Source organism: Aedes aegypti, chromosome 1 (genome assembly GCF_002204515.2).
Source record: "Aedes aegypti strain LVP_AGWG chromosome 1, AaegL5.0 Primary Assembly, whole genome shotgun sequence".
Classification (NCBI taxonomy): Eukaryota; Metazoa; Arthropoda; class Insecta; order Diptera; family Culicidae; genus Aedes; species Aedes aegypti.
This window is the reverse complement of record NC_035107.1, coordinates 291,340,045-291,354,778: the sequence shown is the minus strand read 5'-3', so window position 1 is coordinate 291,354,778 and position 14,734 is coordinate 291,340,045. Positions and strand designations below refer to the sequence as shown.

General features: G+C 34.4%; 1 protein-coding gene across 7 annotated transcripts in view; it reads right to left on the bottom strand.

Annotated features, from left to right (window-relative positions):
• Positions 1–14,734, bottom strand: part of LOC5577645 (rho GTPase-activating protein 7) — a 170,674-nt gene that overhangs the window by 65,026 nt on the left and 90,914 nt on the right. For all 7 annotated transcript variants that reach the window (XM_021838139.1, XM_021838137.1, XM_021838141.1 and 4 more), the window contains exon 4: positions 13,867–14,196. In XM_021838139.1, the coding sequence (XP_021693831.1) occupies positions 13,867–14,196 (330 nt within the window). The remainder of the gene's footprint in view (positions 1–13,866; positions 14,197–14,734) is intronic.

Here is a 14,734-nt window from a genome sequence, read left to right as displayed (position 1 = left end):
GGGGAAACGGGTTAGGGGAACCGACATTTGGGGAAAGACAGCACAATCCTTTGCCGAATGTGTAAATATTTGACTAGGCATAAATGAACAGACAAATCGTTTCAATGTATGACAATTTTTTTGGAACGTCAAACATGTGTTTGGCTCTGTATCAATGCACTATGGTCCAGGAATCAGTTTTACGCGGAAAGATGCATTTTGAGCTATAGAATTAAACATTAGACAAAAACGGTCTTCTACAAAGTTGTTTGTATAAGTTAAGCCCTTTGTTTGGTGTTATTTAAAATTAGGGTGGACCACATTTTCTTAGAAATTGTGTAAATAACTTTCTTATTTGTAGAAATTATATTACACATGCTTCAGCAAAGTTATAGACCATTCAATTTCAAGCAACTTCGCCAAAAAAGTTTTTTTGTATCTCTTAAATTGACCGATTTAGAGCTTTTTTTCCTACGGTGACATAGGGTGGTCCGAACAAAACTGGTTTTCTGGCTCTAGAGTTTTCAATTCAAATTTCTCATCAAAGTAGTCTATGAAACACTTTTAGAGCTTTGAAAAATGCGTAATTTGGTGAGTGAAGAAACTCGCAATCTCCTTCCGTTTAGGAGTTATTGTTGTTTTTCTCCCAAAAACATGCCTACTTTGATTGTGAATATCTCTGATTTGGCAAACATAAAAAATATCTTTTGACGGCATTCGAAAGACAAAATAAAATTGTATATTATATCAAAAAATTACAGATGTGTTATTTTTGTAACTCTAATAAAACGTCTTGAAAGTCAAATATTTTTTATCACAAAAACTTTAATAACTTTTGAACTAAAATAGATATCAACAATCTTTTTGCATGAAAATTTGCGTTTTATTGAATTCTAAAAGTCGTTAAAGGGGACGGACCTGGTGTAGGGGTTAGAACACACGCCTCTCACGCCGAGGACCTGGGATCGAATCCCATCCCCGAGATAGTCACTAAAAATTTCAGTAGTGATGACTTCCTTCGGAAGGGAAGTAAAGCCGTTGGTCCCGAGATGAACTAGCCCAGGGCTAAAAATCTCGTTAATAAAGATATAAAAAAAAAGTCGTTCATAGACGACTTTGACGAGAAAATAATATTAAAAAACCTTGAGTTGAAAAACTTATTTTTGTTGGACCACCCTGCGATGATTAGGAAAAAATGCCCTAGATTGATCAAATTTTGAGCTACAGAAAAACTTTTTTTGGCAAAGTTGATCAAAATTTCAAGTTCTACCGCTTTGCCTTAGAGCATATGCCAGTACTTTTGCAAATAAAAAAGTTGATTACATGATATTCGTGATATTGTGGATCACCCTAGTTTCAAATGACACAATATGAAAGCTTACATTTTTAGAAACAATTTTGTAGAAGATCATTTTTGTCTAAAATTTCACAATGCAAAATAATAAAGAAATACATACTATGAAAATCTTCAAAATAGTTTTAGAGCCCTGTTCCCGCGGATACGATCCGGTAGGGAATAATTACCCGCATAATCATGAACCATATATGTACTGTTTCCGAAATTATCACAACTATTTGCAACAATACCAGACCCATTTCGTATAACCTGCAAAATAACAATAAACGTACACCACCAGAAACGGTATTGACAGTTTGATAAATAGTAATTGGAAAAAATACAATGTGGGGAATAGGCGGTTAAGTTATGTTACCATAAAAAATCGCAAATTATCCCGAACAAATTTGTTCGTTTACAGTTTGCTGAATGGTTGATTTACTATCCATTTTTTTTACAAATCTACTGTTCATCAAACAATGTGGGAATGGTTGAACTATTAAAAATCATTGAAAACAAATACTGTATGTGTAATTATTGATGTACGGTGTTTTATGATATTTTAACCCTATGCTGAATTGTACCCTTACGTTCATACTATTTCAAAGATTTGGGGAAAATTAGTCAAACCACATTAGATTTCATGTTGGTTTTTATAATATTTATTTATTCGGTTTTATTTTTACTTGGATCGTTATTTATTATTTCAAGTGGAATTGAAATAATTCTAAAGTTCAGTTTTTAAACCACAGTATAATGTTTTTCTCAAATGTTGTTCCGGCTGCGGAATGGCGGATCAGCTGTCGTCATTGAATATATGTTCTATTTTTTTTACATCTCAGCAAAGCGCATATTTACTATTTGATCTAGGGCAGTAGTGAATTTTGCGAAATAAAGCATACCATCATCGCATCAGATCATCCGGAAAAATGAATTCACTCTTCAAACATTTGGTTCCTTCTGAAACATGAAAAAATGACATTGATAATATATATATATCAAGACTCAAACGCTTGTGCTTACCATCAATACAAACATGTCTTCGTTTTGTGGGTGGAATTCATTCCATTCCATCCGGATCTTATAAACTCCGCATTCAGAGTCGAGCTACGTTAAACTGCGTATTGTAATATTCAGCTTTAAAACTGTTTCACTACGTACAAAATCAATTTCCTTTACGGATTCCTCTAGTTTCGCATTCATTTTCCGACTTTTAGTGTTGTGCTGTTGCCAAATAATGTTTTTTTCACGAGGACGTCACGTCCAATGAAATTGCACTAAAGGTAACTGTACATTTGCAGGTGAATAACTCCACGAAAGATAAAAATATCGACACTAATCCGTGAAAAGCCATGAATTGTTTTAATTTTCACTTTTCGAAAACAAAACATATGACAGCTTCGCTAATATAATGAAAATTGGTAAGCACCCAACCATCACCAATACCAATGAATGTTACTGTTTTCCAAACTGTTAAACAAATGTAATTAATGGTGAAATACACACATGTGTTAGTGTGTTGTGCAAACATAAACATAAACAATTTGAGAAAATGTTACGGTACGTTTTTACCATTTATCTCCAATTTTCATCCTCATGTGGTTTAACTGTTTTTGCACAGTACAATAAATTGTCACTGTTTGGTGTAGATTGAAAAAACAGTTTTTTATTGTCTAGAGCAATGATTTTCATATTGTTCAACATAAAATCAACTGTTTTGGATACAGTAACCTTTTCAGATAGAATAGATTTACTGTTCTCAACATAAGGCAAACTGTGTTTTTCTATGCGGGTAATACGTTCCAATTCACGGTTTATTTCAGACTGATTTTCTATAGCTAATGATGTCCTATTTATACTCCACTCTTCCCTATTTACTTGCATGGAATATTCCAGAAGTGTATCGTTGTATACAATAATGTGTTGTGTCTAAACTGTTATACACTGAACGAAAGCTTCTTCCGTGAAATGAATGATTTGTAATTCACATGGCTACCAAACTTCATATTCTTTATTTTGAATGAATATGTTACAATATGATGCATTTCTAGTCTATTCAACGAAAATCATCCGATTCTGAGATGAATTCTTATCTGTTTGCGTATGACTTTAAGCAGGTAGTTGAATTATGCTAATAGAAATGAAAAACATCTGATTTTTGACGGAATGTAATTTCTTGCATGCCCCGAATCGAAAATCATTCAATTATCGTCACAATCATCATATAGAAGATTAATGATCCTAAATAGAAAATCATCCTTGTTGACAGTCTTAATTTAGGTATGACCACGCTGCTGCCACTCGGGAGTTCTTCGTAAATTTTGCAGGTAATTGCATTTTATGGTGGAGTAATCCAAATTTGTTCCGTTTTGTAGCATTTGTTTACTTTTAAAGGCTCGTTTGAACGCCGATGTCTAAAACATAGAGCACTCAAGCCCTAGGATTTTGGAGTATCAACAACAATCAGCATGGCTGACCCAGGCTGACGTATACCTGGTACCCTTTTCCGGCAATCATGGAAATTATTATTTATGATAACCCTTTTGATACATTGCTAATAAAACTGAACGCAGAAATGTGCACGATACAAACTATCTGTTATTTTGGTTAATTCCTTTAAAATTATTAAGTAGCTTGCAAAGGGGTATGTTTACATCTATGAATGATAATCATTCGATTTCATCCAGTTTCTAGAGGCATAGAAATCATTTCAATATTGGATGATTTTCATTCGGTGTTATATGAAAACAGATGATTTCAACGAAGATGAAAATCATCCGAAATATGTCTGAGAATAGGTATGGGGCTTGGATGAGGCAAAAATCATTCAATTTGTGGCGGGAGATTCCGTTCAGTGTACAACCTATTTGTATTGCAGAATCTTCTGGAACTGTCAAAGAATGATACAATGCGAAGGTAAACAATAACAATGCTTTTCAATGTTGTGATCTGGAATGATCTTGAAAGGTAAGTTGATTATTCTGTGTTTTAATGATTTGATACTAATTGTTTTATGTTTCTAGGTATGCAGCATAAATGAGTGTATGAGGAATTATTTCAGGTGAGTAAAGTGTTGCCAGTATGGATGATTTGTGGTGTGTTTGTGGCCTCAACATGAGGCATGTTCGTCCACCGGTGTGGTGCGATATGATGCACCCCGGTGGCTTGTTGTTGGCCACAACAAGCCCTATCTTTCTTATATCAGATTTCTCGTCAAAGCGATAAGATATTTTTTATGTTTGCCCTAATCAGAGATATTCACAATCAAAGTAGGCATGTTTTTGAGAGTAAAACAACAATAAATCCTAAACGGAAGGAGATAGCGAGTTTCTTCACTCATCAAATTACGCATTTTTTAAAGCTCTAAAAGTGTCTCATAGACTACTTTGATGAGAAATTTGAATTGAAAACTCTAGAGCCAGAAAACCAGTTTTGTTCGGGCCACCCTATGTCACTGCAGGAAAAAAGCTCTAAATCGGTCAATTTAAGAGATACAAAAAAACTTTTTTGGCAAAGTTGCTTGAAATTGAATGGTCTATAACTTTGCTGAAGCATGTATAATATAATTTCTACAAATAAGAAAGTTATTTACACAATTTCTATGAAAATGTGGTCCACCCTAATTTTCAATAACACCAAACAAAGGGCTTAACTTATACAAACAACTCTGTAGAAGACCGTTTTTGTCTAATGTTTAATTCTAAAGCTCAAAATGCATCTTTCCGCGTAAAACTGATTCCGGGACCACTGTGCAATGTATGTAAAATATTTGCTAAAGTGTACTGATAGATTAAGAGCATACAAAAGAGCTTCTCAAGCAAAATCTTAAGAAAATAATCAAACAAATCTCTATACGATTGTGCGATATTGGCCAGAATGACATCTACCAGAAAATCATTCGCCATAAAGTACCTTCCCCAGATTTTTTTCATGTCAAATTTGATCGATTATTTCATAGTGAAACATCCTGGAATCCAAAAATGGCCGTCACAAGAGTGGACTTGTGCTCCTATCCATATCTTCAAGAGCAGCAAAGCATTTTGCGAGGGCACAGAGCGGAGACAATATAAAACTGTTTTTCTACATCTCTTGCGAGATTTTTTCTTTTGAAGTTTTGATACAACATTCTAAGCTGTTTTCCCTATTTTTAACTTTAAGGAAATTGCATTGCCTTTTACTGCGAGCTGTTCTTTATGAGAATATTTAATTTCACAGAATTTCGTGTATTCCTACCAGGTAATTTTGGGATGATAAGGGTCGTGCTACTTTCTCCCAAATGTCAGTACCACGAATGTCGTTTCCCCAAACACCATGCCTGCGAATGTGAGTTCCCTGAATATCTCGTTTTCGCAAGTGGTTCATTTCCCCAAAAAGTTTTTTTATCAACGGTTCTATAAAGTTTCACCGAACTCAGCATTATTTTTTTCTTTATCGTTCTTTCTAGTTCACCAATCTGTAACTGAAGATTGTGTTTTATCCATTTTGAACTGCATTTATTTTGAGGCCGTCCATAAACCACGTGGTCGTTTAAGGGAGTAGAGGGGAGGGGTGTTCTGTCCAAATACCACGATCCATACAAATTTTGGGTCATTCTGGGGAATGGATTGCGGGGAAAAGTATCATTCGGATAGCTGACACTCGAGGAAGTGACATTCGGGTAAAAGTAGCCCAATCGGTTTTTAGAGATATGAGTCACTTAAATTGCAGTACTTGAAAAAGTATTCAAAAAATTAGTAATTGCATATTGGCAAATAAGTTTTCTCCATTCTCCAAAAATAGGATGTTCTCATAAATTCTACAATTGTCTTGTTTGCCTTCAAACTCCTGAAAGGTTAGTTTAACGGTTTGTGAATGGAAGCATTAATTACTTTATTGAACAGATGGCATAAATATTCCCAAGGTATATCGAAGTTTCGTAAATATCTAATTAACTAGTCCCTAAGAAGTCACAAAACTTGAAGGAACTGCTTACGATGAGTTATATATGTAGTTTTCATTTTGTGACTTCCTTGACCCGATAAAAATGTTAAAGCTGTTTATCGTAAGATTAATAAATACAATTACAATTACAAAAAAAAGAAGGAAGAATTTATTTATTTAACAAAAGTTTGGAAGAGGGAAAAACCCCATTTTGCAAAAACCATTTTAATTGAAATTGAAAAGTTCAGATAAAAATCATATGAAGTTTATCATTAACTATAACATAATATATAATCTCATGCTTTAATATCTTTTCGATTATAGTTGCAACGTATATCTTTATCTCGTAAATATCTAATGATCTAATTCTTAAGAAGCAACAAAACTTCGAAGAACAGCTCATGATGAAAAAAAAGAGTCTTGTGAAGTCTTCCAAACCATATTTCCTTGTACAACTTAAAAAAAAAACCTTTTATCCGTCATGCTGAATATCAAATCCTTACATCAGTAAGCAGTATCTCTCATGCATAGTGGAGCAGTTTTAATGAACGAATTATTATTCTATTGTGTGCTCATCTTCTTTCTAGTTCTACGCTCCCGACGCTGTTCAATTCATATTGATTAAATTACAAATGTTGATGTTCATCACTGAATGCCCGAGAAATCGATATATATTTTTTTTTAACCGCAAGGAACTCATTTGTACCTAGTCTAAGAATTAGAATACTAGAACCACAGTACCCAAAACTTTCTAATTCAACTGGAAATAGTCTGCAAGGGACAATAATCTCACTTTTTTTAAAGCTCTGGCTCGGTTATTTCTCCTACAATTGCAAACTTGATTTTTCTGAAAAATAAAAATAAAAAAACCTAGGGGATGGCCCATTCTGGCAAATGGTTTTCTGGTATATGGTACTTTCTGGCGGATGTCATTCTGGCGAATAGATTTCTGGCAAATGGTTTCTGGTAAATATCGCACAATCGATTTAATTAGAAAAAATCCTTAACCTTTCAAAAGTTCAAATTTGCCTTAGCGATTTTTCCAAAAAAAAAAAAAGATTCTGTCATATTTCTTCACATAGTTTCCCCGAGAAAGTTATCAAAAACATTTTGGTGAAGTTCATAAACAGTCCTTCAAATATATTTTCAAAATAATTCGTAAATTGCGTCACAAGTTCTCCTTTATTTTTGTCTGCAAACTCTATTTCAAACCTCAAGATTATAGAGGAATTATCATCGATCAGTATTTTTGGAATGATTTTTGACTTTGAATCTTCAGGGGTAATTTATTGAAAAACCCCAGGCATACTTGTAAATCTGTGAAGACACACTGAGCAAAATAACTGGGTAGGGATTTATAGAGAAATGCATAAAAAAAATTGTAGAGATTTTCCACGAAACACTATTTGAAAATAATTTTAACCCTCTAATACCCAAATTTTTGTTTTCGATCTAAATATTATTTTTCGTTATCTAAAATCATTCTAAACACGGTTTGGGCAATGATTTATTTTTCTTCGCAAATTTATGAATTTTGGTTTTTGATTTTTATTATTTTTATTTTTGAACATCCCTATCCTTTTCAATTTTTTCTTGAAGCCTCTTCTGGTTACTGATTTTTGACAGTAATAAAAATTTGAGTTTTTACTATACTTTTGAAAATGTGTATTTTTTAATTTTTTTCTGGAACATTTTTTATTTTCCGTGTAACTAACGGATAAACAGATTTGAAATCATTTCAATACCATCAGGCTCTTCTTCTGTGGTAGATTGATCGTAGAAAAATATAGAAGGTACGATTTTTTATAATACACGTTAAATGAATCCCAGGCATTTGTAGGTTATATTAGAATACAATTTTTCAAACAATTTTCAATAATACAACAAAATTTCAAAAATCATAAAAAACTTTTCTTATATGCGTGTTATGAGTCAAGGTTTAGGCCAAACATAAAATCATTTAAATTTCCGAGCTACGAAAAAATACACAAAATTCCAAAGTGTACCCCGTCTAAAGGCGGGGTTGGGTATTAGAGGGTTAATAATTCTGCAAAAACTCCATATTCTGGAATTGAATTATTGTGCAATTCCTACAGGCTTTTTGGCGGAATTATGGAGAATCCAGAAGTCAAAAATTGAATTCTGTTAGTTTTTAATAATAATTTCTAAAGAAAATTCTGATGCAGCTCCTTGAGAAATTTGTTTTTTTTTTATTTATTAGAGAGATTTATTCTGTAGCTATTCACCTCCTTCCTTCGCATGACGCTTTCTTGAGCAACTTCGTAGAAAAAGAATCATACTCCAAAAAGCAACATTTTAAAGAATCTAGAGGGAAAAATATATCTGGGAGTTTCGAAAAATTTCAGGATTCTTATACGTATGATTCCTCATTTCTGAAAGTCCATCAAGAATTACTCAACGAATTTTCAAAGCATTGCAAAATTGTAATTTTGCCATAAGACATTTTTAGCAATGCTTCTGAAAATACTGCCAATATGTTCACGTTAAACTTCTAACCATAATGGTTAAAAAATATTCTCTCCAAGAAAGTTTGTTTGGAATTACTGCAAGTGAGAATAAAATAGTTTTAAGATTAATCTGTTCGTCATACTATCATGAAGCTTCGGAGTTTATGCAATACATTTTCGAAGATGTTAAATACAAAAACCTTCAGTAAACATTCCATCCGTTTTAACATAAATCATTGTCCATTATAAAAGACGATAAAAATGAACAAGATTTTTTGTTGTTAAAATCACCAAAGCTTTTTTTGTGAAGTACATTGTAAGCAATTTCGTCAATAAGTTTCAAAATTCTACGGTGAATTGTTGAATTTCTTGACGTATTTTTTTCCAAATTCAATTTGAACTTTAATAATAAAAAACAATAAATAAGAGTCAATGAAGTGATTCGTAGAGTAATTTGTAAACATATCTTTTAAATATGTTGAGGTACTTCTGAAGTAGTTTTTGAGCCAAATATGAAAAGTGGATAGATTTTTGAAGATTTTTTATAGAAAAATCCTTAAATTAACATTTGGAAAAAAAACTATGGAGTAGTTTCTAGTAGACCTGTGTGCCGAAAAATTTTTGATCGGCGGCAGCGTGAGGGCATTTTTGTACCGGCGGCGGCGGCCTCATCGGCTTCACACCAATAACAAGTTTCGGCGTCGTACATCGGCGTGGAGAAAATTGGTCATCAAAATGTTTGAAAATTGTCTTCTTTTTTTCTGGCGTTACGCTCCTACTGGGACAGAGCCTATTTCTTAGCTTAGTTTTCTTCAAGCACTTCTACAGGTATTAACCGACAGCTTTCTTTGCCAAAAGTGCCATTATCGCATTCGTGCTACTTGTGGCTGGTACGATGATACTTTATGACCAAGAAAGCCATGAAAATTTCCTGTTATACGAAATGATCTTGAACTGGCCAGGAATCAAGCCCAGACACCTTCAGCATGGCTTTTCATTGTAATTGCGGCCATTACCATTAGGTTAAGGAAAGCTTCTAAGATACTCTATTTCCTGAAAAGTCGATTAAATTACGAATAAAAACCTTCGAACAGTGGGATTCAAACTCATTACCCAACACCCAAGATCATGCTGAACATTTTCGCGTTTAGCGCTCAGGAAATTTGGGCTCATAAATATAAACTTCAATTAAAACGAAGAAACAGTTAATGTACCATCGCAACAATTCAAACAATACAGCGATTAAAATTGATGTCTCGTATTCGCTTATCTGGAACAAATACCCCAGAAATGTGTGTATGGTTTATCGAAAAAAAATGTGGACGAAGAATTTTTGGATTTTTTGCTGGACTTTGGGACTCTTGGAAGAACTCTTGCACGAATGTTTGGAGAAATTCTCATAGTTATCTTGAAAAATAACAACCAGAATCTTTTGAAAATTTTAGCGTTTAGCGATAAATGTGCTAGTAACGATTTACTTGAAAAAAGTTCTGGAAAAAACTTTGGAGGAACCAGGAATACAATAAAAAGTCTTGTGAGCATTATTGCTGAAGAAGTTCTGGGATGAATCCTTAGTGCATATCTTAGAAGAAATCATTGCGGAATCCCAAGAGAAGTTTTTGGACGAATCCCTGAAGAAACGCATTGGGCATTTTCTGGAAGAACTCCTGAAGAAGAAGTATATTGAAGTATCTTTAAAAATGTTCTTGGCGAGTTTTTAGAATGGCCTGCAAACGAATCTCAGGTTTAGTTCTAAAAAACAAGATTTTTATATAAATTTCCCGTTAAAAAAAAATAAGGATACTTATAAAAACTTTTAAAGAAAACCATCGAAGAAATTTTACTATTTTGGAAGAATTAATTTGGAGAATTTCATGAATTAATGCATCATGTTCATTTTTGAACAAATTTACATGTGGTATCATAGGCGATATTTTTCTAATGCATGTGAATCGTGAAAAGATTTGTGAATTTGCTTCAGGAATCCTGGAAACAATTCTGAAGGAGCACTAAGAGATATTCACTTGCTATTAGCACACTATTGTCTCCAACAAACACAATAAGGGGATATACTTAAAGCTGCGTAACTTGAGATTTTGCGTAATTGTAGCGAAGAAATATTTCAAATGAAATATTCCTCATATGAGTCAATGCGATGTCAAAAGAGTAATCAATAATCTAGTTACCTACTGCAAACGTATGTCATTCCAACGCACGGTAAAAAGAAGCAAGGTATTATACTCCGAAAAATGACATTTGGCAGTGACGTCATTCCTATCGTAAACTCGAACGAGTGCAAAAGAAAGCAAGGCTTGCTCTCTCTTACTATCCTGTAAGCCTCATGCTTAACGATAGGAATGACGACACATGTTTTGATTAAAAACCGTTGTTTACACGTGGGAATAACCTACCTTGTTGATTCCAACGATTGTTGTTGTTTGTACGTTCGAACTTGAAAAAATGGAATGGAATGAATGGAAAAACGGAAGGATTCTGCGTAAATTTGGCTGCTGTTTCATTAATGAAATTGTGATAGGTGCATTTAAGAGATGAAAAATTGAGTGTCGCAAGATGAAGTGTCGTTAGGTTCCATAGTTGTGTTGCACAATATTCAATTAATTAAGTGCAAGAAAATTTAAACTGAATCCGATAAAAAATGGGTTTCGTTAACAATTGGGTTGCATGAATTGGGTCGAGCATTTATCAAGGAATATAAGGAATTCAACACACACCTCGTGCTTGAAACGCAATCACTCTCTTCTCCCCACCTCCTCGAAATTACTGGCAAAATTTATTCTCATGATTGCACTCCAGGCATTTCAGACCATTTCAGGCATTTTCGGATCACCTAGTGATCAACATTTTTACTCGTGAATCTCCTAGATCTCAACCCATTTTTTGCTGTCTTCATTTTCCAAATTGGAAAAATGTTTGTTTGTTATTTACATGACGACAGTTGTTACGATAAACAACGCCTTCCTAGATTGGAAAACTAACGAATTTCAACAATTTGAAATGTTTCCTTCACAGTTTACGCAATAACTTGAAAGATTCTAGTTGATCAGTTTATCACGATATACGCGAGGGTTTACGCCGTTAACCCGTATAGGCCTGAGTGAAAGCAAACATACTAAAACCCTCACCACTCAGTGAATTCTTAGCGGATTCAAATGTTTTTTTGTCAGTATACTGGCCCACATATCTAGTCTCTAAAAGTTGCCAGAGGAACTAGGAAATATTCCTGTGGCTGGAGTTATTACGGTGGGTCACTGGGTCAAGTCGGGTAAATAAGAGCTATTTTTTGGGACATGGCAAGTAACCTTTATTTATTTGCAATGATAATCATTTTAATTTGCATAAATCATTAAGATCTGATATTCAACTTTATAAATGAAGAGTTTTACTCCATTTGAAATATACCGGATGTGGTCATTCGGACGTAATGCCCGGAAGAACCGACTATAGATTAGTTGTATACTAAACCGTTTCACTTCTCGAAAAGTAGAAATCAAACATAATTGTGCACTAAAATGCGTTCCCATAAGCTTGGCACAGATGTTCATATACAAATTGGCCACTTTTTAGTAAATTTGAGGCATCCCGGGACCCGAAAATGGTCATTTGTGGGATCAATCAAATGCAAAACTCATAGTTATCCAATTCGATCGTTTCTCAAAAGATTTACACTGATGCAATTTTCTTAAAATTCTGTCATATAGAAGCCACATTATAGACGATTCCGGAAATTATCTGTGACTTGAGGTTTGTCTACCTTCAGGGACACAAACGCATAGTACCCTTATCACCTTGACCTGACCCAGAGACCCACCGGAATAACTCTGACTACAGGAATATTTCCGCGTTCCTCTGTGCATTTCTAGAAACTAGATATGTGTGCCAGTATACTGACAAAAAATGATTTGAATCCATTAAGAATTCGCTGAGTGGTGACAGTTTTAGAATTTTTGCTTTCACTCAGGCCTATACGGGTTAAGTGAATACTCCTAATACATTTTCGCCGATCAAAACTTCAAGATAATAATACTATAAGGAACATCAATACCAATACTACAAGAACGAATATTAATATTAATTACAGTATACATACTTTGGAAAATAAACGAAACTCGAGCGGGGATGAATAACTGAAACAGTTATTGACTTAGATCGAAAGATCGATTAAATATCCATAAAGTAATATTTGGGTATATAGTGCGATATTCTTACTAGGTAAACCACTAAAAATTGGTACATTTGTCTGATGAAAAAAGTGGTGTGTTTGGCGAATGACTTTCTTCAGCAGTTGATTCTAATTTAGTATATCAATACAGTAAAAATTATCATTGAAAATACAGGTGCCCTCATAGAAATTTCTCGATTCCTTGGACATAAAGTATTACCGGGAAAGCCTTGCAAAACGATATACACATGTAAAATTGTCATTTGGCAAAAAAGCTCTCAGTTATTAACTGTGAAAATGCTTAAAAGAAAACTAATCTGAGAAGCAGGTGTTTTCCCAGTGGAGACGTAACGTCAGAAAGAAGAAGAACTCCTTCAGGATTTTTTTTTTCGGAGGGAAGATCAAAAAAGCCATAAAATCGATGAGGAAAAGGTACCTAAAAAGCGAACAGGTCTATAGGTTAATTTTTAATCCAGGCATCATGTAGTGAAAGATGCTTTTTTTTTTTGACTGAAACTGATCATTTTTAACTATTATTTGTGCAGGTTTTTCATGTATAATCTTATCAAATTCAACAAGTTTTTTGTAGGAAAGTAAACGCGATGATAAATCTTATTAGCGTTCGAGTACCAATTTCCTGTGAAAACGAATTCTTGAGTTGAAAATTACCATTGGAACCAAAAATCGATTGATCCAATTGCGGGGTAAACGTATAGGTTGGATAACAAAACATTGAATGCCAAAACGTAGTATAATTTAACTACAATTCAAGTTGATTTAAAGTGGGAAATGGTGCGCCTTCCTAGAGCTTAATTTAAGTTATAATTTATAACATTCTATGTTCATTCAACATTTGTGGGGTCATTTTCTTGCTTAAGTAATGCTGTTAGTTCGTCACAAATCCTTAAAGTGGCATTTTGGACCATTTTACCCTACCCACTCTGTGTGCAAACCCATCCCAATCCATCATGTAAAACACCCACCTGTTGTTGCAGTTGCTGTTGCTGCCGAGGAAGCGTGGCCACAATCTCCCTCAGCAACCGCTCGGTGGTTTCCAATCCGACGCTGTCCACCGTGTCACCGATGCAGGCCACATTTTGGCAACGGCTGGCTTTGGTGTTGTAATTGCTATCCCGGGCGCTGCCACTGTTGACCGTTGTCCTCCGGTTGGTTCTATTTCCGCCATGCTCAGGAACAGCAGCGGGGGTAACGGAGAAGTCACCATTCCCGATATTGACCGTGGCAGAACCGTTGTTGCCGCCGTCCGCCCGTTTGGAAGCTTCCAGCTGCGCAAATACCTCGGAGATTTCAGCCTAAGAAGAAAAATAGATTGAAGTAATGTTTTAGTAGCTGGTTCGTTTTATTTTTTTCACAATGCGACACATGTATGTGAATAATATGATTATGTTCGGGCAGCAAGTCAAATCCCATTGAGAAAAGGTAGGCGAAACGAGCACGGTGTGTCAAAAAACGTTATTAACGAAAAATATGCTCTGAGATATACCGTATTGAATTTTTATGATTCCATCAATGAGTTAGACTCGAAGCCGAGTTTATGACACGACACAGAAGACAGCCTTACAATTGAGATCGAAATACGCGTATCTGTCAAAGGATACACTCTCTAGTGGATTTTAATGGTATAGTACTAAATTCAGACCTATATAACTTTCATTACCCTTGATGAAATGTATCCATATGTATGAAGAACATACTACGATACCATATCTTTCGAATGGTGAGTGCAGAATAATTCTGCAATTTTTGATGATAATTTTGTATAAATAACGGTTCTAGACACACCGGTCAACGGACTTTGTATATGGGAATGTAATTACGGTATCAAGTGTG